The sequence below is a fragment of the Rhinolophus ferrumequinum genome, chromosome 19, assembly GCF_004115265.2.
Source record: "Rhinolophus ferrumequinum isolate MPI-CBG mRhiFer1 chromosome 19, mRhiFer1_v1.p, whole genome shotgun sequence".
Classification (NCBI taxonomy): domain Eukaryota; kingdom Metazoa; phylum Chordata; class Mammalia; order Chiroptera; family Rhinolophidae; genus Rhinolophus; species Rhinolophus ferrumequinum.
In genome coordinates, this window is record NC_046302.1 from 35,590,343 (window position 1) to 35,616,796 (window position 26,454).

A 26,454-nucleotide genomic window follows, 5' to 3' on the forward strand; every position below is an offset into this window, starting at 1 on the left:
AAAGAATATTTGATGTCTGGGCTGTCCTATGGCCAGCGACCATTGAGCACAATAAAAGGCCTGATCTGGCCTCAATGTTCGTCAATCGGCATCAGTTAAAAAGTGGAATAATTTTAAATGTCACATACTTTAAACAATTTATATTCATCTAAAACATACAAATGTAAATTCATCTTCCAATCTTTGATGGTGAGCCAACATGCCCCCTTTTAAAAATAAGTCTGCCAAATGGAGTTATATTTTTGCACAAAACATCCATAATGCATCATTCATGCTTTCAAGTTTTGATATCTTTAAAGAGGAGCAAGAATTTAAGACACTTATGAATCCATCAGAGTTCAGAATTGTACATTTTTAATGCCAAATTTTCAAACCATCTTGCCCACCTCTATTTTAATGACAATTTTAGAGGTGGGGAAGCTAAGACTCATCAATAACATGCCATTTTGAAACATACTCAACTTAGTTTAAAAGTTGACTCTCTTCTCACAATGTTTTACCAGGTCATGTAACTTGCTTAAATTCTATAATTACAAAATTATGTAAAACTCGGACAAACTTGAGGAACCAACATCACCGACTCTTGAAAAGCCTATGGGGAAAGCTGAATTGCAGGTGGAATAGAGAGTAATCTGGCCATCAGGATCGATCCTATGATTGATTTAGAGAAGAGTAGTGGCCACCGGTTAACTTGGTGGGTGAGTGAAAGAGAAGGCTGGCTAAAAGAGTTCTCCTGTAACAGAACAGAATGAGTTATTCTGTCACAGGCTTTGGAGCCAGGGACTGCCCATTTTGACAAGGCAAAAACGTGGTTTATAAAAATGAATTTCTTATAAAGACTTTATTTCAAGAGCAGCAATTTGGAAATTTTGCAGATTTATAAATTTAGATCTACATTTCTGTGCTGAAATGTAAGTTTGCAACAGCATTCCAGCGATTCTTACCTATCTTTCCATACAGGGCTGAGGGTCTGCATCTGTCATGTTACAAAATATAGAACATTGTTGACCAAGGTATTTAGCCTTTCAGTGCCTACATATGCATTCAGAAACTAGAAATGTCCTTTTCAGCTGGTTCCAGGTGCTTCACCAAGTATAATATCATTTCTGAATAGTACAGAAGTATCAACAAGCCCAAAGTGAGTGTGTGTGAGGTTGGTGCAAAAGTAATTGCGGTTGCAAAGGTTAAAAATAATTGCAAAAACCGCAATTACTTTTGCACCAACCTAATATAGTAATGCGGCCCATACTTACCACACCTAAATAAACTAGGAATGCTTTTCATGAAAATCAGGGGGAAAGTTGTTTTCGTAACAGAATAGTCTCATAAAGTAACACTATATAGTTCGATCATGAAAAATACTAAAATGTCAGACCATGACGAGACTGGAATAATATCTCCAGGTTGGTCACTCTGAAACATTTTTTCCAAATTTTAGTTCTACGTCTGAAATGACTAGAGTGTGCCACTTCTCTCCGTCCACCCATCCAGGCCACCATTCTTTGCCTGGAATTCTGTAAAAGCCCCTTAATGACCTTCCTACAGTGTATTCTGCCTTCTTACTGTTCTTTCTCTATACTCTTCCAGGGTGAGCCCTTACTATGTTACTCGTCATCAGCAACTTCCCGTTACTTCTGGAATAAAATTCAGAACGATTAACCTGGCTAGCTATGATCAGACTGACCTCTTTCGCCCCATCTTATCACATGACCCTGCACATGTTCCTTGTCTGAGAAGAGCTAGGCATCTCTTAGTGTGCAAACCTACGATCCTCTCCTCTTTTATAGATATCCCTACATGCCAGTTTCCATACCTGAAATATTTTTTTTTCTTTTCCCCTTTTCTCTCTATCTGCCTCATGAGCTCAAACTCATGGCTTAACTTAAAGCCACAACTAACCTTCACCTTCCACATTAGGCAAGGTTCTTTTAGCACGTTTGCAATTATTCATTTAGTTTAGTTTCGCTTAGCTTATAGTTTTTCATCTGTCTTCTTCACAAGAGCAGGTCTTTGAGGTAAGAGTCCATCTCTGCTTTGCTCATCTATTTCCTTGTGTCTAGTGTCATGTAAACATCAAAGTCTCCTAATCAAAATTTAAGTGACTAAACCAGTTATTGTTATTGTTTGCAAAATAGTTTGGAGTCATATTGTTTGACTTTTTAATTGCTAGGGTTAAAAACTCTAGCAGGAAACTTGTCAATATTAGGACATAGTCATTTTAAGACAACAAATAAAATGCTTTTGTAAGACTTCAAAAAAATTTAAGATAAAACCTCATTTCTATTTTTAAGGATTAAAATGCACACACACATATAATATGTAGTATTATACATATAATACTAATAATAAGTATGGCAAGAATTAAACTATTACTCTTAAACGCTATAGTTGAACAGTTACAGCTTTCACTCTAGAGCCTAAATTTAAAATGACAGCTTTGTGGCTTATGGCAAATTTTCATATATCAGTTTACTCTCTGGAATTTACCTGTTAAGAGGGATTCATTCTATTTTGAAGCAAACAGAATGGAAGGCCCAGGCTAGAATGATGCTGTCCTCCTAACAGGCTATAGGGACCAGTCATTTGTCAGATTTAAGTCATTGCACTCCATTTAAGATTAATTTGTGTGATTTTTTTCATTAATAAAAGTCTGTAATTTATTTGCACTATAAACCATTGCTCAGAGGTTTACATGTTCCAAAGGGAATCAATAGTCTGGTGAAGACATTACAGCTCGTGGAAAATAACTGAGTCATTTATCTTATCCCGACATGCATTTCTGAGAAATTTCTGAGCTGATAACTAGCAAGATCATTATGCACGTGGAGCCCTTGATGAAGCGATCAGCTGGTATCTCAAGAGTAAAGTAAACTTAGCAAAAGTAAATTTCCAAGAATAGATGAATATATCTATACGCCCAAACAGGTAATGAGACAAAAATGGATATTTTTAAAAAGTAAATGATATCAACAACAAATAATAAGAAAGTTCATTTCTACAGATTAATTGGAATGCCTTAAGCCCTGTTCGAGCATTGCTTTTCTGTGGTAGATTTCCCAGGACACAGAACGTTCATGAAGTTTCACTGTTCTGAGGGTCACCTCAGAAGGAAATTTTAAGAATTGTCACTGAAATTTATATTACCTAGCATCATGAACAAACTTACATAGGCAAAAATCCTAGAAGGCATGTAAAATTCAGAAGATTTGGGGCAAATTCTTTGAGTTATTGCCAATGTATACAGCAGAACTCATGAATGATCATGAGTCTAAGCTGAAGGTTAACAACAGCTCTGTAATATTAATAAACTGTGAAGATATTTCCCAAATATATTTTCTTAATAGATCTTATCCCAGTGGTATATAGGCTCGCACATATTCATCAAGATTACATAGTTTGCTTTTACCAGAAAAATATGTCACCTAGTATAGTTTTCTTTTCTTTAGTTTTTGAGAATGTATTGCTCACCATTCCTTCAGAATAGAAAAAAAAAAATCCTCTTTGTATTATTAAACACACTTCTCCAAATATACATTTGCAGATTTTTAATAAATGGCCTTTATTCTAAAATTTTTATAACATCTAAAAGTCCTTGTTTGTTAGTTTTTTTGTTAGTTTATTATTTATGCTCCTGAAGTTTCTCAGTGCATCTTAGAGAGACTGACTCGTAGGATTCCAGATGTGGGGCCATATTTCAAGAGTACGCTATTCATGGGATGAACAAGTAATAGAGCTTTGGGGATTATTTGAGAAGTCATTCTACGTTATAAGCTGTCTACACAAAATAATAAAAAGTCAAAAGGAATACATGTTCCGTCACTCTATACCCAGCTCGCCTTTACTCCAATTCTCTACTACACAAGCAATTCAAGAATTTCCATTTTTCCTGAAGAGACAAAAATTCTGCATTGTCTGTCTTCTCTGAAAGATGAAATATCGAGGTAGCAAGGTTATTAAAGCTGTTCCTAGTTACGCCACAAGTGGAGTCTCGGACATGACTGGACAGTAAGGCTGACCAATTTGTTGCTGGATGTATCCACTCAGGTTCAACGCAGGAACGCTGAGCCCCTAATGTGATCACATTCACACTGAGAGCTCCCAAGCTGTTCCAGACTTAAGCAAGCTTAGAATAATACCATCGCTCTGCTAACTGACCCTCAGTTGTAACCACACATTTATCTACAACTGGAGTGCAAGACCAAGGTAGGAGCTGCACCTATGGCCAAGTCAAGAGAACAGCTACGTTGATATAGTGTAATGACATGTGACCCCCATAAGTGACTTGACCCCCACAATTAAAGTTTTATAAGCATAGGCCTGGAGCTACCAGGTGTGCTGTTATTTAGGCTACATTTCCTATGGTCTCACCAGAGCCACAACACCATGGAAGCAATTCTTCTTTAATTACCATGAAGACTGAAGTGAAGTCATGTGATAGATATTTTGATATCAATTAATAGAAGAGCTTCCCAAATGGTATTTGTGATGGTTAATTGTTTGTGTCACCCTGACGAGGCTATGGGATCCCCAGAGAGCTGATAAACCATTATTTCTGGGGGTATCTTTCAGGGTGTTTCTGGGAGAGGTTAGCGTTTGAATTGGTGAACGGAGTAAAGCAGATGGCGCTTCCCAGTGTGGGTGGCATCATCCAACCTGTCAGCCCAAGTGCAACAAAACGTGGAGGATGCGTGAATTAGCTGTTTCTCTGCTTGAGCTGAGATAGCCACCTTCTCTTGCCTTAGAACATAGGAGCTCTTGTTTCTTGGGCTTTTGGACTCAGTCAGGGCTTATACCATCAGGTCCCCAATTTTCAGGCCTTCAGACTTGAACTTACACCATAGGCTTTCCTTATTCTCCAGCTTGCAGACTGCAGAGTGTGGGATTTCTTGGCCTCAATAACTGTGTGGGCTATAATAAATCTCCTCTTATTATATATCTATATGTATCTATATCTATATCAATCTATATCTATATCATTTATATCTAATCTATATCTAATCTATATCTATGTCTACACAGATAGCCTATTGATTTTGCTTCTCTGGAAAGGGGAGAGATGGCATACTTTTGACATAGCACTGGCACCACAGTGCCTATAAATGTATTGGTTCCATTGACTTTCTGTAGTTTCATGACAAAATGATGTTTGGCTGGCTTTAGCTCATCACAGTTTTCTTCCTTCCTTCCTTCCTTCCTTCCTTCCTTCCTTCCTTCCTTCCTTCCTTCCTTCCTTCCTTCCTTCCTTCCTTCCTTCCTTCCTTCCTTCCTTCTTTCCTTTCTTTCTTTCTTAACAAAAATGTCTGTCTCCTCTGCGCCGTGCCAATTTCTGTTGCTCTATAACTCAGTACTTTTTTTCTCTGAAATTTCAGGTATAAGAATAAAAGAGAGAAAAGTTTTGGGGTGAGCACATGGTAGCTATAAAGGCAGACTTCTACCAAACGTATATATGAAACCTGCCCAAAGCAAAATAGTCAGTCATTCTATACAAGGAATGTGTAGAATATAAGGAAGCACTTCGGGTTTCCCAGAAGAGCAAACGTGATTTTGAAATCAAAGGTGGATATATGCAAAGAAAAGTAATAATAGCACTTTGCATTTTATCACAAATGGGGCTTTCCTGCCTTAAAGTAGGGAAAAAACAACAAAGAAAGTAGGAAGGGGAAACCCATTTAAAACGGTTTTAAAACCATTTTTTATAGTTTTATTTATTGTTTTAAAAGGGGGGAATCAGTTTATGAGCCATTACAATATTACTGATAAAAATGCTTTTTGGATTTCCATTAGATAAGATATTTTAGCTTTCATTTGAAGCTTGAATTAATTCCGGAAGAGAGAACAGCATTTTTGGATAATAGGCTGGAATAACCTCAGTTAACTGTCAGAGCAACTCACATAAGTATTAAGTTTAGGGAATGAACACGTGTTTATCTGAAGAGCCTTTAGGAGTCAAACAGCTTTGCTTCAAAGCTGAAAGCAGGGTGCAAAATGTCTGGCTTATGAGCCTAGCAGGGAAAACAGGTCTTTTGATTTCTTAGTGATACCACAGATATTCGTTACCCTAGTGAGTGGACTCATCATTTAGTTTTAAACTGCTACTCTAACATAGACCCCCTATAACTTTGAGTAATCTCTAAATGAGATGTTCATTATCACTTTGATTTGCATTAAAAAGAATTCAGAATTCAGAGCATGTTTAAGAATGCAAATAAACTTAACAGTCTCCAGGATAATCCTATATTAAGTGGCTCCTCATCCAATTCTATTGATTAGAAGACGTTTCTTACTTACTTTGAAGGTACTTAATGGCTCTGGGGCAATATATTTTCCAATTCTTTTGGTCACAGTTTGTCTCCAGTTACTCATTAAAGTCAAAATCCACATGCTATTTACTGGTAGTTGGACCAAAGAATAAACCCAAGTTCCTTGAATGAGAGCATTGCAGCAGCTTTGCTGCCTAATTGCAGAATTGATTTCTAATGGAGAAATTTAGATCCCCAAACTCCATCTGTTTCTGAATTTCGAATGAAATTCAGCACACACTTTCTAGGGCCCTTGAAGATTCTTAGGCATAAGAATAGGTTTAGCACCAAATATTCACCAGGAGTCTTAAAAAAAAAAAAAACATAAATAGATACAATCAAAAAATAAATCTAGATTAATTATTTTCTTTCCCAATTGGTTGAAAAAGTTACATGATTAAGAAACACCTATAATATGCCGAACAAGACACCAGACATAGACAGTGACATAAAAGAAGACATAGTCCCTCACTTAAAAGATTTTTTAATCTTTAAAAGGGGATTAACTGACCCATTTATGTTTTGATGTGTTAGCTACGATGTATGTAAGGACTACTGGTATTTCCCAAGTGATTTTCTACTGCAATCTGTTTACCATGCCAAGGTTCTATAGGTCACACCAGACAAATGAATGTTCTTATTATCACATATGTTTGCAACCTGCCAACTTGGGTTGTAAAGTGTAGAAATATGACCTAGAAAAAAACATCAAGCTTCTTCCTAAAGCTTTGATTTAGTTTCAAGAACCAAGTTTTTCTATTTCCCTTCCTCTTCTTCCTGTTGTGACTCCTCATAGCTTTCAAGATATACAGGAGGCTACAAACCCACCCAGAATCTCTCTCACTCTCTATTCCCCACATTAGAACACAGAAAGAATTTCTAATGTCACAATATTGTTACATTCTTGAAGGAAGAAAAAAGGGAAATCAAACAAAAAGTTTTTGTAACACCTTTGGTTTTATCATCAAAATGTCCTACTCTTAGAATGTCTGTGATGATAAGCATTTTACCCACTTGTTTTTCTTTTAACAGACTCATAATTGGAAGGCATGTGTATAAATACACCTCCTCGGTGAAATTAATAGTTTGTTGGAAGAAGCCCTCCTATATTATTCTTCTCTGGTTATCATTTTTCCTATGTAAAAATAGTTCATTTTCATTCTTTAGCTTAATTGAGAGCTACCTTTATGACACATAAATGACATTTTCTCTTAACAAACCAGGTATATCTTGCCTCCACTATTAAACTGCAAATTTCTTAACGGCAGGAAACGTTTTTCAAATTTGTTGGAATCTGTCAGAGAGACTGTTGAGAGGGCATAATCAGTGTCTAATACATAATAATTCACTGTTGAAGGAAGGAAACAGTTTTGAGAATGATAGAGCACAAAATGATTTAAATAACATTTAATCTTACCTCTTTATTTAATAAATGGGAAGAAAGAGAATCATAGAGACAATAAAATGTTGTCTAATTCTACATATCCCATTTATGTCAGATGTGGGAAAAATATAGGTCGTATGCGAAAATGTTTCATTCCCTTTCATTGAATACTTATTCTTAACCGAGCCCCCCCCCGATATAACTATACAAGAGTTATAGCAAATCGTATGAGTTGACCCTATGGTTCTTGCTAATTTGATTATTCACATAGTTGCCAAATAGATGCAATATTGTTATTTATTCATATCATCTAAATCCTTTTTTAATGGATTAATATATTGACAATGTAACTTAAGGAAACTCTGCAAACAAATACCCAATATTTAGAATTAGGGAAGATAAATCCTCTGTGCAAAATATACAGAAAGCTAAAAAAAAAAAGAAGGTTGTAAACAAACTCTTACACTAATCACATTTTTTTTCCTTCAGATTCTTCCTTGATTTTACTGTCTTGAATTTTTGAATCATTGTTCTTGCCAGTATTCTGTGCTGGTGGTTTTCAGCTAAGACTCTTTCAGTCAAAATATCGTTGACATTCTCAAAAAAGTAATGCACAAAGAGCAAGCATTCCTAATCATGAATAGTCCAGTACTATTCATAAAGATGGCTTTTAGCGATAATGGAGCTATATTACTGTAGGCTTTCAGGAATGACTCATGGACATAGCACCAGGATCACTCCACAGATGGCATTTAGAAGCCATGTCACCTTGCGTAAACCACTTACCTCTTCTGAGCCCCAGTGTCCTTATTTGTAAACAAAGGAACTAACATAGGTGATCTCTAAATATTCACAATTATAGTCATTTACATGGATATTAAGTAGAAATATTTATGAATCAACTGCAGAATTTCTACTAAGGACTATTTTTAGTGAAAGTTCTGTTTGCACAGTGGTCCAGCAGTAATCATAGGATGCAAAACTCTAGCATTGTCCGCCACAAAAAAATGCAATGCTGAGGGAAATGACTTGAATGATGAGGTCATTGAATGACATGTTTTTCAGCTATTTCTATCAAAAGTATATTTTATAGAATCTTGGAAGTCATTTTACTTAGTGCATTTATACTATGTCTAAATTAAATCTTTGTGTTTTTGTGTTTTTCTTTTTTTAATTTGGCAAGTTTAGTTTTGAGCCAAATTTCAGCTAAAAATATAACTGATAAATATAAATCTTAATGTACTACATATCACTGGTAAGTAATTAGATGCTTAAAACATAGTTGGATAAGGAATACTGTTTATAAGAGAAAGCTAAAGAGGTGATATGATTAAAGACATAATAATATTTGACATCTTTCTCAGGTTGGGGTAGATTCTTTCTAAAAAGTGCAAAAAATAAAAGTATAAGCTCTTTAAGGCCAGGGACTACAGTGATTTTATTTATTTTGTTTCCCTATGGAACAATCAATCCAGTATTGTAACACTATGGATGCAAAATTAATCAAATTGAGAATGTGAGATATATATATACACAGATATGTACAGACATATAATCTCACATAATTGTATTTTACATACACTGAATTATTAAGGACACTCTGATGGGCCTCTATATCTTTTACAGATTTTTATATAATTCACGGTTTAGCTATTTTTCCCCCTAAGCCAATAGAAATGTTTCCATTCTAAGTGTCCTCAATGGCTTAAAGTTTTTCTCCCCATAAGTCTATTTTCCAAATTTCCCTGGAAACAAATGAGTTTGTTAATATATGGGTTTCAAATAGTCTTGATATGTCTCAAATATAGAAGGAGATCACCTATTTTCAGTGGCTTGTGCGATAGGAATATTCCAGTTAATGCAGTTATTTTAAATACTTACATTAAATAGATGAAATAACACAACATTTAAAAATATATTAATTACATATAAATTAATTATTTAAGTACAAAGGAAAATAGTATAATAAAGATCTGTGTATCAATCACTTAGGTTTTCAACTATTAACAATTTTCTATATTTAATCAGAACTTTAGGAAACATAAGTCATTACATGTATAGTTGCAGTCTATTTTGTATCTCTCCCTTTTCCCAATTCTTCCCTTTCTCCTCAAGAGGTAACCCCTAACTTAAATATATTACGAAATTTTATCACATTCTAAGTCACAGTATATAAAATTCTACATAATCAAATAACCAATCTTCTACAGACCACATTCTTTGCAATTAGATTAGAAATCAATAAAAAGCATAAACAGCAAATGTATGTGAAAAGAATGCTTGCTATCATATTGACTACATCATTTTATTTAAGTTAGATGTATTTTCAAATCTTCTACAATTACATTACTTCTTGATCCAGCACTTACTGACAGAGGTGCATTAAAATTTTCCAGTATACATGATTTGGGATTAATATATATTTATTTTTTTGTATCGTTTGCTCCATTTGTCTGGGACATTATAGACCAGAATTTTTTTTCATCTTTTTGATGATTTTTATTACCAATTGACACTTTTACATCTTAATAATGCTTTGTTCAGTAAAGTCTTTTTTTGTCCGATATTAATATTAATACAGGCTTTAGGTATGGTTATTTTTTGCCTACTGTTTTTTCCTAATCATTCTTTGATTTGCCACCTTTCTGTACCCTTTTGTCTCTTTTAAACCAAACAGATACAGGTGAGTTTTGTTCTTTGATTCAATATGTTGCTACCAATTTACTTGCCTATTTTGGGAGAGGCATATCTAATTCCATTTATTCAGATTCCTGATACATTTATATTTATTTATTATATTATGTTTCCTTTTTCCTTTTTCCTCTTTTTTCTTTCTTTTCAATGTTGTAGTAATCATTTTTCAAAATTGATTCTTCCCTTTCCCCTCTGCTAGTTTTTTAGTTACCTTTTTTAAGACTTCATTTTTTAGAGCAGTTGTAGGTTAATAACAAATAGAAAGTTATTTGTTTTATATCTGGCATTTAATAGATATATTTATATTTTTTTAATTATTATTTTAAAAGCATGAAGTAAAGAAAACCTCTACCCTCCTCCCAAATACTGCAAGGCTTTGAAATATTTTAACTGATTCCTTTCATCTCATTTTATTTATAATTATTGTGTAGTATTTTAGTTCTATCTTTATTTTTATGTCACACAAATTGTCTCTTCCTCCTCCTCCCCATAGTTCTTTCTCTATGTTCCTATGTATAGGTTTATAAACTAATGCATTTGATTATGCTGAATCTTTTCTATGTTACCATTCCATTGAACTTACTCCCTAACCTTGGTTCCTGAACATATATGCTAAGCACATCTGCACTTAAATTTTCTAATAAAGACCATCATCAGATTTGGGTCAAGGACAAAGTTTTGTTCATTTCTGAGGAAGAATAATAAACTCTTTCATTAGTATTGTAATCACATTAGCAACATTACATCTACACTTACACATTTATATTTAGAAAATTAAAGGAATGTTGAAATATTCCAGTTGGCAATGAGTCACATTTTTCTATTAATTCTTCTCTTAATTCCCGATTGCCATTGAAAACTTGTTCTTTTCCTGTTTGAATAGGTAAACTCATCTTCTTCTTTGTGATAAGTGTATTTGAAATTAAAGCCTAAACTGGCCTCAGAGATTGGAGAGATTCAAGAAAATTACCTACCTGACCAGCAGTGTCCAAGATGTCCAAATAAGCTGGTTCGTTGTCGATCCTAACCTGGGTCTTATAAGCATCTTCTGAAAAAACAAAAGACAAAATTTACATTTGAACACATTTTACAGAAAAGCCATGATTAGTTTTTTAGATTTCATAACAAAGAAGACTTTTTAAATAGATTACTAAGTAAAAGAATCAGATGCTCTAGTTAAGTAGAGTACATAGAATGAGAAAGACATAACACAGGAAAATATAGGAAATGGAGTTTCTGCTTAAAGTGAAGTCAGGTGTGTTTCTCCTTCATCGGGAGAATTTCTTTATTTGAAGTGCATTGGTCATGTTACCTAGAGAAACAAATCACCGAACAAATGTGTCAGGTCTTTCTTAATCGTGCACCGCAAGTTCGTATCCAAACGTTATACTCAGTAATGAAAGATTGAAAGCTCTTCCTTTAAGATCAAAAATAAGACAGGGAAGCCTGCTTTAACCACTTTTAATTAACATAGTACTGGAAGTTCTGCCCAGAGCAATAAGATAAGAAAAATAAATAAAAGGCATCCAAATGGGAAAAGAAGGAGGTAAATTTTCTGTTTGCTGGTAACATGATCCTATATGTAAAAAGCTCTAAAGATCACACACGAGCAAATAAAAACTATTAGAACTTCTAAACAAATTCAACAAAGCTTCAGCATACAAAATCAACACACAAAATTCAGTCGAGTTTCTACACAAAGGTAATGAATAACAAGAAAAAGAAATTAAGAAATTGATTCCATTTATAATAACATCAAAAGAAATTACTTAGGAATAAACTTAAACAAGGAGATGAAGACTTACATGCTGAAAACACATGCTTAATGTGTTTGTGTACTCATTAACTTACACGAGATTTTTATATATTCTGTATTCTAAACATTTATCAGATGTATGTTTGTAATTTTTTTTTCTATTCTGTAGTTATCCTTTCATTTTATTAATAACAACTTTTGATACATGGAAGTTTTTCATTTTTATAAAGTACAATTTATCAACTTTTCTCCCTTTGTTGCTAATGCTTTTGGTGTTATATCTAAAGATCTATTCCCAAATTCAAGGTCATGAATATTTAACCTTAAGTTTTCTTCTAAGAGTTTTATAATTTTAACTCTTGCCTTTATGTCATCAATTAATTCTCAGTATTTATATGATGTTTGGTACAAATTGGTACAAATTTTTATATGATGTTTGGTACAAATTATATGATGAGGGTACAAATTCATTCTTTTGCATATAATTCTCTTAATATAAATATATTTTTTTATTTTTGTAAGGTTGGTATAATATCTGCACTCTAATTTCTCATTTTATTTATTTTAGCAAACGTTTTTCCTAGTCAATCTGAAGGTTTGTCAATTTTGTGTATCTTTTTGAAGAAGCAACTCTTGGTGTCATTAATTTTATCTATTGTTTTTCTATTCGTGATTTTATTTATCTCTCATTTAATCTTTATTATTTCCTTCCTTCTATTAGTTTGGGGTTTAGTTTGTTTCTTTCTTTCTTTGTTTTCCTAGTTGCTTAATGGTTAAGTGAGATTCTTACTTGAGCTCTTTTTTTTAATGTATACATTTATAGTTATAAATGTTCCTTTCATTACTTCTTTTGCTACATCTCATAAGTATAGAAATATGTTTTCATTTTTATTAATCTCTAAATATTTTTTTTTGTGTGTGATTTCTTCTTTCATTCATTGGTCCCTCAATTTCCAAATATTTGTAGGTCTTTCAGTTTTCCATTTGCTGTTGATTTCTAGTTTCATTTCATTGTGATTGGGAAAGATACTTCGTATGATTTCAATCTTCTGATATATACTTGGAAACTCAATGGATGCTCTTGGAAGAGGTAGCACCTACTCTGATTAGGAGTTAGGAGAAAGTGAAGCAAGAGAGAAAGAAAAACTGAAAGCCAGAATTCCAGATGTTATAAAGATGATGGAACAAAAAAAGAACTTATGTAATTTCAGCATGGTTAAGTCATAGATTTTAGGAAAGAGAATGTTGATAGATGAAAGTTAAGAGATAAATCAGACTTGCTTATAAATATATTACATGGAATCATGTTTTTTATTAAATTTTTTTGGTGACATTGGTTAATAAAATCACATAGGTTTTAAGTATACAATTCCATAATGCATCATCCGTATGTTGCGTTGTGCATTTACCACCTAAAGTCAAACCTTCTTCCATCACCATATATTTGACCCCCTTTACCCTTTTTTACCTTCCTCCTACCCCCATCCCCTCTGGTAACCACTAAACTGTTGTCTGTGTCTATGAGTTTTTTGTTTATTTGTTTGTCTTTTTTGTTGCTTTCAGTTTTATATCCCACGTATGAGAGAAAGCACATGGTTTTTGAGTTTTTCTGTCTGATTTATTTCATTTAGCATGATATTCTCAAGATACATTCATGCTGTTACAAATGGCAGTATTTCATCTTTTCTTATGAAGTAATATTCCATTGTATATATGTACCACATCTTTATCCAATCATCTATTGAAGGACATTTTGGTTGTTTCCATATCTTGGCCACCGTGAATGATGCGGCAATGAACATAAGGGTACATGTATCTTAATGGATAAATGTTCTCAAAATTTTGGGGTAGATAACCAGAAGAGCCATTACTGGGTCAGATGGTAATTTTATTTTTAACTTTTTGAGGAAACTTCACACTGTTTTTCATAGTGGCTGTACCAATTTACATTCCCACTGACAGTGTATGAGGGTCCCTTTTTTTCTATAATCTCTCCAACACTCGTTATTACTTGTCTTGTTGATAATAGCCAGTCTGACAGGTGTGAACTGGTATCTCATTGGGATTTTGATTTGCATGTCCCTAAAATCTAGTGAAGTTGATCATCTTTTCATACATCTGTTGGCTATTTATATGTCTTCCAACAAAACAAAAACAAAAACAAAACCCAAACAATTCCATTAAAAAATGGGCAGAGAACCTGCAAAGCCACTTCTCTCAGGAATCATATTTTAGAGTAGGGCATATAAAGTCAGACTGCCTGAGTTTAAACCCTGGCTCTATCACTACCAGCTGTCTTATTTTAGGAAAATCACTTGATCTCTGTAAAATGTGTATTTTTCATTTGAAAAAGTTATGAGAATGTTTGTATTGAACTCATGGAGTTGTTCAGAGGATTCAGTGAGTTAGTGTATGGAAGGCATCCAACACACTACATTGTATGTAGAGAATGTTTAATAAGAGTTAAGTATAGTCATTGTTTTTAAGAAACTTGAACTCAACTATAAATGCCACCGTTAGATGTGCATTTTGGAATGCTCATCTGGTTGAAATGTGATTAATCAATTTTAAAGTGGAAGACTAGAATGATTCAGTAGATATTTAGTAATCTAGGTGAGAAGTGATACTGGCCTATATTACAATAGTGGCCCTACGGTTGAAAGAAAGCTGATAGATTTGCAGGATGTCTAAAAGATTTAACATATAGAATTTAGTAATGTATGGAGGATAAAAAAGGAGGACAATGGAAGAGAGCCTCTCCAAATTCTGGCATTTGCAGAATGGGCAGATAGTTATGACATTTACTGAGAGAAGGAAGAAAGAAGGAGGACCACAAGTTCAGTTTTGGTAATGTTGACTTTGCCATGTCTGTGTATTATTTAAGTGAAAACAGTGACTATCTGGGTCTGAAGCTCTGAGGTAAGATCTGAAAATCATATTTCATGACATCCATTTATTTCCTCATTCATGCCAATCCCATCCTACATATTTCAACTTGTTCAAATACCAAAGTGAATATACCATCATTTGTGAACCATGGTTGGCACTTAGCCTGGAACTCATAAACTCCTGGAGTCTGGTTACAATCTTTATTTTGTTTTATCCACAATTTATGGTATAAGTAAACAGCAAACTAAATCACAACTAAAAGCATTTCGAACAGCATTGTATTTGGCACAATTCGGTAATTATTTATACTGTTGATTTTGAAACACAGATAAATGATTCTTTTCACAACTTTTTGTTAGAAAATAGTAATGAACAATTGCAAGAGGCACTTTTACAATGCATCGAACTGAGCACCTCCCAAAAATTAGATTTCTGCTAGTGGCTGGAGATAAGAAGACACACACACACACACACACACACACAAAATTATGGTCTCTACTCTCAGGGAACTTACACAATCCTGGTGGAAGACAAACATACATGCAATGGGATCTTAAGATCCAAAAATTTATATGGCACACAGCCTATCTTGAAGGAAATTTATTCCTTATGACTATGCTCCAGGAAGATGAAGCTGTAGGAAATATAACTTGCAGGGAAGTCAGTCTAGTGTGGTTTTAGCAACTCCCTCTATTCTAACACAGTTCAGTGTATGGGCAACCACACAATCTTTCCATTTTTCATTCCACTGCTCTTTGTACTTTCATTGATCTTCCTCTCACAAAAGGTAAATCTTGTGGAATTACTTGCAACATTTTTTGAAGATACATAGCGTTGTTTTTCAATTTCATAGGAAAATACAAATAGTTACTCTGAAAATGTTGTTGTGACCCTAAGATCACATGTAAGTCTTTCAGGTTTCCCGTTTGTTTATATCAACTCAAGGCCCCAAAAAGAGCTTGCTGAGGCCAGGAGCACACAGAGTAATCCAGATGAGAACTGCTCTGTGTGATTATCTGAACCCTAGATAAACCCAGCATATGAAACGTATATCAAATGAAAGCTTCTCCTGGGATCAGAAAACCCCTTCAAAGAGACTTGATGTGAATTGGCTGGAAATTAAGCCAGTCCCTCTATCCAAGATTTCTTTCATTCTTTTAAAAAGTGTTCATCAGAGTCCATATTCCAGTGTTGTGAATCTAGGTCACCTGGCTGGGCTCCATAGAAACGAATGCCTTTCATTTCCTCCCAATAAACAGTCTTTCCCTCAGTTTCCATCCATCCACTCCCTTTGAGATCTCCCATGAAGAAATTCAGTGACAGAAACATTCTCTGGAATGCATACAAACACCTCCCTGAAATTCCATCATCTGCTTACAGATCCAGTTCTGAAGTGAGCTCATTTATCTTCCCAAGCAAGAAGCCAAATGTACACAAAACTTTATCAAGCAAAAATGGTAGCAGCAGCCTGCTATATTGTGTGTACAGTAAAGCACAATGAAGCCACCTTCTACAATCTTAAAATCCATTTGATAACACTAATGTTTAAGTTCAGATTATTGCTTCTCTTAGGATGGGTCTTCTTCACTCTTTCTCTCCAGACAAATTTTACCTGAAGAAAATCACCAAAGGCTTGTATTAAAGCCTCAAATCCATCACTAAATATTGATAGTATGACTGGCCAGCCACTTGACTTTTTATAAGATGGAGATAACAATACAATGTATTGTTCCTCTACAGGATCAATAAAAGTAACCAATATGATGGTGCTTTAAAAAAAAAAGAAAGAAATCACAATTTAAACTCAAGGCATGTTATTGTGATATTTAAAAAATATTGCTTCAAATTAACCGTGAAATTATATTAAAACTAAATCACTTCTATTTATATTTACCCATGTGGGAATGCTTTCCTCCCACCAAGTAAATCACAGAGGATTTGGCAGGATATGTTTTCAATAATCATGAAAAATATAAAGTGTTTAATTAATTAAAAAACCTTAAGGTATTCTGGATAATTTGCTGAAATTAAGTCTTTTAATTTGTTTGCAGAACAAACATGTATTTAAATCACTTTGAAATAACTTAGTTGTAAGTATGCTTTTAGAACAATTCAAAACCATATTATGTAATTGGGAAAAATATTAGGTTATCATTGAATTTTCATTAGATTATTTAAAAAAAAATATTAAGGATAGTTGAATACTTCCTATATGGCTTACCAGAAAATCTGAAATGTATGATAATTAGTATTACAGTAAAGATATATTTCTGTAACTCTGAGCTAGTATACATCTCTAAAATATTAGTCATCAACCCATTTTTTTTAAAAAAGGACAATAAAAATATAAAGGCTTGAATAATCTATTTATAAGATCTTTCTCAAAGAATTGCTTAAATAGTCTTGTGTGTGTGTGTGTGTGTGTGTGTGTTTACAAAGCAGAAGCCTTTTAGAACATATTGCACTGAATACTTTAAGCTGAACAAACAGTTAAATCATGGCTAAATTAGACAAAAATCTAATGTATCAGTATATTTGTCAATATTGACATCAATAAGTATTTGAGTGTGTAATCTGTGCCGCACACTCTGATATCAAAAAAGACAGACTTGATTTGTATTCACGTAGAGATTTTAAACTTGAGGGAATACACAAAACTAAACAGACAATTACACAGTATTTTAATGAATACGGCACTAGGAACATTTGAAATGTGCTTATTTAGGAAGACAGCAGAGAACACCCAGAGGAGTTGAAGTTGAGCTGAGGTCAGTCCTTAAAGGAAACAGATAGAAAACAGGGTTTGGAAGGAGGAAGACTGAGAGGCTAAGAAAAGAGAAAGGGAGTTGCATGCATTCTAGTATAATCTCTTTTCTTGAACCTAAGCATTCAGTGAAATCTAGTAAGAATATACATGCTTATTGGGTTTCAAAAAGGTTGTGAAAACTGGGTAAATTTAGCTTCTGAGATATCTCAGCGTGAATAAGAACACCTTCCCCATGATGGAAATAAGAGATGAAGAAAGAGGTGCCATTAGAAAATAAGTCCTGGAAATTCATGAGCAGTATAGGGATTTTCCCTCCATACTGTAAAATGACAGTTGAGTCAAGTTTATGTAGGTGTGTGGCAGGTAAGGGCTCCTTTGATATGAGTTATGTAGCAATTGAAATCTTTCCCCCAGACGTATAAGCAGATCCTAGTGGGGTGGTTTATACCAACCAGCATCTCCCTGATGCCCCCAGAGAGAAGCCCAACGTCACTGCTCTGAGAAGTCTGATGCCAAGTGTCCAACCACATTCACTCTGGAGGGTTTACAGGAGGTCTTGCCAATACATCACACTCAGTGAGGTTGTACAAGCTGAAGTGCTTCCTGTGGAACAGCAGGGCACTACCTGGAGAACTGCACTTGCAAAGGGATGCTACTGGAAGATCCCATTCCAAACAATGTCTTCTCAGAGCAAGGGCAAGCCCATGGAAAGAACTTTGACAACAAATAATAATCGTCTTCCAAAGAGTCAACCTGCAGTCTGAGCGAGAGGCGGATGAGACAACAGCCGAATTAATGTTCTTCCCCAAAGCCAGAAAATGTTTCAGGACATCCGTCGAGTGTTAGAGCACTTTAAATCTTTCTTTTCAGCGTAAGAGGATAGAGGGACCAATGGGAAACCTGATTCCATGACTTTCTTATGTCAGGTAGATATGGGCGGCAAAAGGACTACACGACCGATACTGACGATGAATGTCTTAAGTCCTTTGGCTCTGCCTCACTTATTGTTGTTCTGAGATGAGGAGGAGAAGAAGCAGATGTTCTCTTCTCCCCAGCTTCTTCAGCAAGTCATGATGGCATCTCTTGTGCTAACTTTCTTGCCCCCATGATCATAAAGCCATAATCTCTGCAATGATTGCCTTCCAGAAGTTTTACAAGATAGAATGAATTCAAATGCAGATGATCCCTTCACAGAAATAAAAAGAGTTTGTATGGTCAGAGCAACTGTGGGAGTGCCAGAGTCCTACAGGTTCCTCCCCTTTCCTGATGGACACCTCTGATAGGGCCCCAGGAAATCTCTGGTGTGTATAGATACAATATGACAACATCTAGTGACAGAGGTTTGATTTATTCCAAGACTGCTACTTCTAGGAAGGTGAAATAGATCTCCTTTTCCCTATGCTCCCTACTACATACAACACAAAACCATGGAAATTATATCTAAAACAAGCATAAGAAGGTTCTGAAAGGTGGAGAGAAAGAGGCAGATTAGCTAGGAACTTCAGGACCCAAGGAATGGCATGGTATTGAATTACTGGGTTTTCTTTTTGCCTCACATTGTCACTCGGCAAAGAAGAAAATGACAGGTTGAAAATACCAATGGGTGCAGAAAAAAACACATACCAGACTTACATGCTAAAAACTACACAACAGTAAGAAAAGAAACTAAGGAAGATCTAAATAAATACAGAGGCATAACATTTTCCTGGTAAAGACATTGATTCTCCCAAAATTGATGTAAATATTTAACATAATTCCTATAAAATTCTCAGATTGTATTTGTGTGTGTGTGTGTGTGTGTGTGTGTGTGTGTGTGAAAGAAAGAGAGAGAGAGAGACAGGACAAATATTTAAAAATTTTTATGAAAAGGAAACGGAACTAGAACATCCAAAACAATTTTTCAAAGGAAACATCAAGTGGAAGGAATCAGTTTACCTGATTTCAAGACTTATGTAGCTACAGTAATCAACATTGCATGATATTGACAGATGTATAGATGGATAGATCAGTGGAACAGAACAGAGAATCCAGAAATAAACTCACAAATAGCACTGACTACATTTTAACAAAAGTAAAGAAGAAATTCAATGGAGGAAAGTTTCCTTTTCAACAAATGGTGTGGGAAAAATTAAACATCCACAGTGGGGAAAATACTCTTGAGTTAAATCTCACATTTTATACAAAAAGTAACATAAAATGGATTACAGATTTAATGTAGAATGAAAAATGATAAAACTTTCAGGACAAACATAGAAAAACATTTTCAGGATCTAGTGCTAGGCAAAAAGTTCTTATACTTGCACAAAAAGCTCTGTCTGTAAAAAGAAAACTTTATAAATTGGACTTCATTCAAATTTTAAAAAACAGCCTTGCTCTGTGAAAGTCCCCATTAAGAGTACGAAAAGACAAACTAGAGTGGGAAAAACTACATCTTTGCAAGTCACATATCTGACAAAAGACTAGTATTTAGCATATATGAAGAGCTCTCAAAGCTCAGTCTTAACAAACAAACAATTAATTAGACATTGAACAGAAGAGATGAAGAAACATTTTGCCAAATAGGATGGTAAATATAGATGGCAAATATGCACATAAAACATGTTAAAGATTACTAGCTTTGGGTAACTGCAAATTAAAACTACAATGAGCTATGTCACTAGGACATACCTATAAAAATGGCTGAAATTTAAGAAATGGTGACAAAACTGAACGCTGGTAAGAATGTGGAAAAATTGGATTATTCCCACAATGCTGGTGGGGACATAAAATGGTACTGCAACTCTGGACAACATTATCTTTTTAAAAATCATATATATATATATATATACGTATATATATAAAACAATAGATATGAGGTGTGATAAAAATATAGTGAATATTTAAATTAAAAATAATTAATTATAGTAAAAGACATTGCATTAATCCCCCTCAAAATACTCCCCCCTCACTTCTAACACACTTATCCCATTGTTCTTGCCACTTTCTGAAGCATTTTTGGAAGTCCTCTTTCCTGTCTTTACTTCATCCTCCATCATGACAATGTGCCATGTCTCACACGTCTCTTCTGCTGTGGCAATTTCTGTCAAATAAAAACATTAAGGTGTGTCCTCATCCACCTTATTCATCTGATCTGACACCATGCGAATTCTGAATCTTCCCCAAAGTCAAAATGACCATGAAAGTTAAACGTTTTGAGTGAATTCAGGACATCGAGGCAGCCACCACAGCACAACGAAAGACACTTATGAAAGAGGACTTCCAGAACTGCTTCGGAAAGTGGCAAGAACAATGGGATAAGTGTATTCAAAACAAAGGGGAGTATTTTGAGAGGGATTAATGGCAATGTGTGTTTTACTGTAATCTTTTTTTTAATTTAAACATTCACCATATTTTGTGATCATACCTTGTAGACCTTTACAGATGATACAGAGAGATAAATATAGATAGATATAAATATAGATATAGAGATAGTGATATAGATAGATAAAAATATAGCTATAGATATTCTACATTTAATACGTGAGGCAGCAATTGTGCTCCTGGGCATTTATTGCAGAGAAATAACTCATGTTCACATAACAGTATACTAAAACAAACAAAGAAGCAAACAAACAAACAAACAAAAAGTTCTCAGTGTTTATAGTAGCTTTGTTCATAATAGTTAAAAATGGGAAATATACCAAATATCCTTCAATGAGTGAATGGTTATGTACTCTGTGATACAACCGTATAGTGGAATATGACCCAACAGCGAAAGGAACTGAGCGTTGAAACTTGCAACAACCTAGGCGAATCTCCAGAGAATCATTCTAATTGAGCAAGCCAATCCCCAAAGGTTACATACAGTATGATTCTATTTATATAATATTCTTATGTTTAAAAAATTCCATCACTCCCCCACAAAAAAAATCTTAGCAAACTAGGCATAGAAGGCAGCTTGCCTTACTTAATACTAGGTATCAAAACAAAACCTAACACAAATATTAAATATGAAAACCATTCCCTTTGAGATTGAATACAATATATGAATACTCATTATAAATACTTTTATTCGCTTTATACTGGTGGTTCTAACCCATTCAGCTAGGCAAGTATATGACTGATATGAATAAAGTTGATAAAGGCAAAAATGTTACTATTCATGGAAATTGTATTTTGGGTATATAGAAAATTTCAAAGATTCTTTACATAAATTAGTAAATTGAATAAATAATTATAGTAAGGTTTCTGGCAACAAAGCCAACATAGAAAAAAGGGGTTTTTCCCCCATATATATGAGCAACAAATAAATAAGAAATGAAGATATTTAATAGTATGAATTGCCATAACATCAACAATATCAAATCTCAAAAAATAAGTCTTTCAAATGTTTTGCAAGACTTCTACCTAGGAAGCTGTAAGACTTCATGAAAAAAAATTAAAGACAACATAAATAAGTTGAAGTATATGCTACATTTATGAATTGGAAGATTCAATATATTAATAAAGTCAATTTTCCCTTAATTGATCTACTCATAAATATATATCAACAGATTTGGGGAGAGGGTCGAGATTCACCAATTACTGAATTAATATGGAAATGAAATGAGCCAAAAATAGTTGAGACAATCTCAAAACAGAGTAATAAACTCTGTCGTATATCAATATTCACTTTTGATCTGCAGCAGTTAAGATAGTGTGATATTGGTATATGGATAGAAAAATAAATTGACAGAAAAGGGAATCCACACACTAATGAACCTTTTTTTTTAGATGGCAGAATTGGCATTTCGGAGCAATAGGAAAAATAAAATATTTTCAATAAACAGGGCTGTTGATCAGATATAAATATTAAAAATAATGGAATTTTACTACCTCACAATATACAATAAAATTAATTCTAGTTGGATTATAAGTGTAAATATGCAAAGCAAAACAATAAAGCTTCTAGGAGATACTGTAGGAGAATACCTTCATGGCTTGGAGTGGTAAGACTAATATAAACATGCTAAAGTAAAAGATTAACAAGTTAGCATACATTTATTAAAAGTAAGACTACATTAAAACAACAAAATTTGGTTCATCAAAGTCACTACTGAGAGAAGGAAAATCAAGTGAAAGTGTGGAACAAAGTATATGTAGCAACAAGAGGCTCATATTCAGAATAAGTAACGAATTCTTACAAATCAATCAGAAAGCAGCAACCTTCTCCAATAAAAAGTGGGCAAGAGATTGAGTTCTTTTTTGTTTTGTTTTGTTTTCCTTTTAAAGTTATGACATTTATTACTGCCACTGAACACTGAAACTGTGCTTGCTTGGTACCATATAGATGCATTTTTTTATATTCATTCTCATGATAACCCTACGACGGAACTATCCCCACCTTCATTTACAGATAAGAAAATAAAGGTAGGAGAAGTTTCATAATTTTCCCAATTTCACACACCTTGTAAAAAGTGTGTTATTGTAGAAGAACTTTCATTCACATATAACCTGATATTTATGAACTCTTTACTTAGTTTCTAATATGTATATAAAGGGATATAAAGGTGAATAAGATATGGCCCTTTTCCATAAATGAGGGCATAACAAAGTTCACTTGGAGGTTGGTGAATAGATAAAGATTTCTTAGAAGAGATGACCCTTTGCTATCTTAAGAGTTATCTCAGTGGGTGAAATGGGGAAGGGTAAGGAAGGAAAGAGGATCCTCGGTGAAGGGAGCAGTATCAGAAAATATATGAGGCCTTTTCTTTCCTCTTCCTTTCCCTTCCTTTCCTTTCCCTTCCCTTCTTTTTTTTTTTACCTTCCCTTCCCTTCCCTTTCCTTTCCCTTCCCTTCCCTTTCCTTTCCCTTCCCTTCCCTTTCCTTTCCCTTCCCTACCTTTTCATTCCTTTCCCTTCTTTTTTTCGGGGTTAGGAGGCACCAAGGTTTGAGAAGGTAATGTGTTAAAAAATATGGAACACTTTACAAATATGCATGTCGTCCTTGCAGAGGGGCCATGCTAATCTCTGCATTGTTTGTATGTGTACAGCTGAAGTGAGCACAAGAGATTAAATTGTTATAAAGAGGTCTTTCACTGGCTGATAAATTACTTTAAAGTTGCACAACCTTATAAATAATCAGTAAAGAACAAATTAAAACTCTAATATGTATATTATCTCCTAACAGAATGGCAAATTTAAAAGACTGACAATATCGGGTATTGGTGAACTTGTGGAGCTGTGGAGAACTTTCATATACTATAGGTGGAGTGAAAGTGGTGCAACCAGTTTAGAAAACTGGCACTATCTACTAAAGCTGATCATGCACACAGCCTATGTGTTAGATTAAACTATTGGTCTCAGTCCTTCTCTATGCCAATATTATATATCTACAACTTGCCACGACCTTATAATGGGTGGCAAGCACTTCCCTGTTCTTTGATTTTAGGCTTGGCCATGTGACTTACTTTGGCCAATGAAATCCTAATGGCTGTGAGCAAAGGCACGAAATATTCATGTGCAGTGGGGCTTGTGTGCTTTTGATTCTTCCATCACCATTAGTAGAATACGTCCTCACATGCCTACTGGTTTCAGAAGCAAGATAGATACCACTCCAAAGGAAAGACATTCCAACCAACCTACAGGTGTGTGAGGGACAAATAAATGTTATTATTTCTTTACCAGATTTATGGCAGTTGGTTATAAGCAGTTTCACTCATCAGGAATATATGCACATGCACAGTTACACATGTGCATTAAAGACTTGGATACAATATTTACATGAGCAGTATTCATCCTATCCCTAAACTAGAAACAACCTAGAGTTCATCATTAGCAGTATGATATGCAAATAAACTTTAGTGTACTCCTACAGTGGATTATTTTTGCTTTAAATTTTAGAAAACTACAGCATACCACAACACGGTTGAATATTAGAAACATAACGTTGAGTGAAGTAAGTTAGACCTCAAAGAACACACATTGTAGGTTTCCATTTATATAAAATTCAAAAATAAACATCCAAGCTACTTTATATTTATTGGGAAGTCCTTTCTTAACCAGGATGAAGATTATTTGGATATTCACTTTGTGGTAAATCATGGCTTTGTATACTTTTCTGTATTTATATTATACTTGTCTATGTAAAAACATTTTAAAAGGGAAATATTCTCAATTATTCAAATGTAAAAACAGGAGAAAATATCCAGTTCCAGTATCTAAAGGTTGACATATTTTTTTTTTATGGTAACACAATATTTGCCCAAATTTAACCCATCAGTTGACTCATTTTTCAATGATTTGTTCTTGCTTCCTCTAGTCTATATCGATTTTATCTTACATAATGACTTCTAGATATTTAGTTCTTCATGTTGAATAAATTCTGACAATGCTGATGAATATGGGTTATAGAAATGAAAACCAGAATGATACCAAAAGGCCTTTCTGTCCAAAATATCTTTCTCATCAGTCTGGCATGATGCCCCAAATTCCAACCCTCTGCTTTATTCTTTCTAGTTAAGATAAGCCATTTTGTTTCCAGGAACTCCCTATTAAAATGCAATAAAACTACAGGAGAGGTAAAATATTAAGCTATTATCAAGCACAAACACCTTGGTCTGGGATTACTTTTGCACAAAATGATCTGTCATGAGAGACACAGAAAACAGCCTGAGGGGATGATCAGCCAGGATGATAAAAGCCGAATGGAAGTGGAAGGAAACACTACTGATAGCTATGACCACAGAGACCAGGAAAGTACCTGTTGTACAAAGAAGTTGCAGGAGGTATAAGGGCATCTGAGGACCAGAAAGGACCCCAGGTTTTGGCAGCAGCCTGCTGAAGAGTAATGTATACACGGGAGGAAACAGTTCAAGCTGCCTCCTACTCAAAACTGATGACAAAATGAAGTGTTGTGTCCCAAGCTTGCTGAGCATGGCCTTTTAACAATCGAACCCTATGTATATATGAACGATTAAAGGTAAATTTGACGTCGAGAAACATGATAGGTAGAATTCCAAGCTTGCCTTTTGTGAAGTCGGACAATCCTTACTTCATCAGCCTCTGTAGGAATAAGGGCTTCAGAATGAAACTTTCTTAATAGATGGAGGAAGAAGGGAGGTATTTTTTGGGCAATGGGCTAGAGTAGTGCTTCACAAACTTTCCTGTACTTATGCAACCTCCTGGGGATCTTGCTAAAGTGCACAGTCTCTTTCAGTAGGTCTGGGTCAGGGATTCTGTGTTTCTAAGAACTTACCAGGTCGTACCCAAGCTACTGATATACAGCAGTACTGTTCACCAGCAATATAATATGAGCCACATGTGCAGTGTAAATTTTCTGGTAGACACATTAAAACAGTAACCAAAAATGGAACAATAAATTTCAATATATGTCATTTGAATACATTTATCTAAAATACCATTCGAATGTATAAGCATCATGGAGAAATATTAATGAGATTGCTTACATTCTTTTTCTTGTACCAAGTTAATGAAAGCCACTGTGTATTTTGCAACTTACAGTATATCTCAACTTGACACTCACGTGTCAAGGGCACCACAGTCCCATATGGCTCAGGGCTACTGTATTGCTCAAGGGAGGTCTTGACAGAGGATTTATTATTACAGTTATTGAGTGTATCTCCATAGATTCAAAATATAGGTATAGAATATTATTTTCATAGCCATTGGTGACCTTCTTGATTCGA

At 34.4% G+C, this 26,454-nt stretch overlaps 1 protein-coding gene and 1 pseudogene across 2 annotated transcripts in view; both read right to left on the reverse strand.

Moving 5' to 3' along the window:
* RIT2 (Ras like without CAAX 2) overlaps positions 1-26,454 on the reverse strand; it is a 320,231-nt gene that overhangs the window by 172,774 nt on the left and 121,003 nt on the right. For both annotated transcript variants that reach the window (XM_033135663.1, XM_033135662.1), the window contains one exon: positions 11,352-11,425. In XM_033135663.1, coding sequence (XP_032991554.1) covers positions 11,352-11,425 — 74 coding nt within the window. The remainder of the gene's footprint in view (positions 1-11,351; positions 11,426-26,454) is intronic.
* Positions 23,717-23,814, reverse strand: LOC117012017 (uncharacterized; annotated as a pseudogene).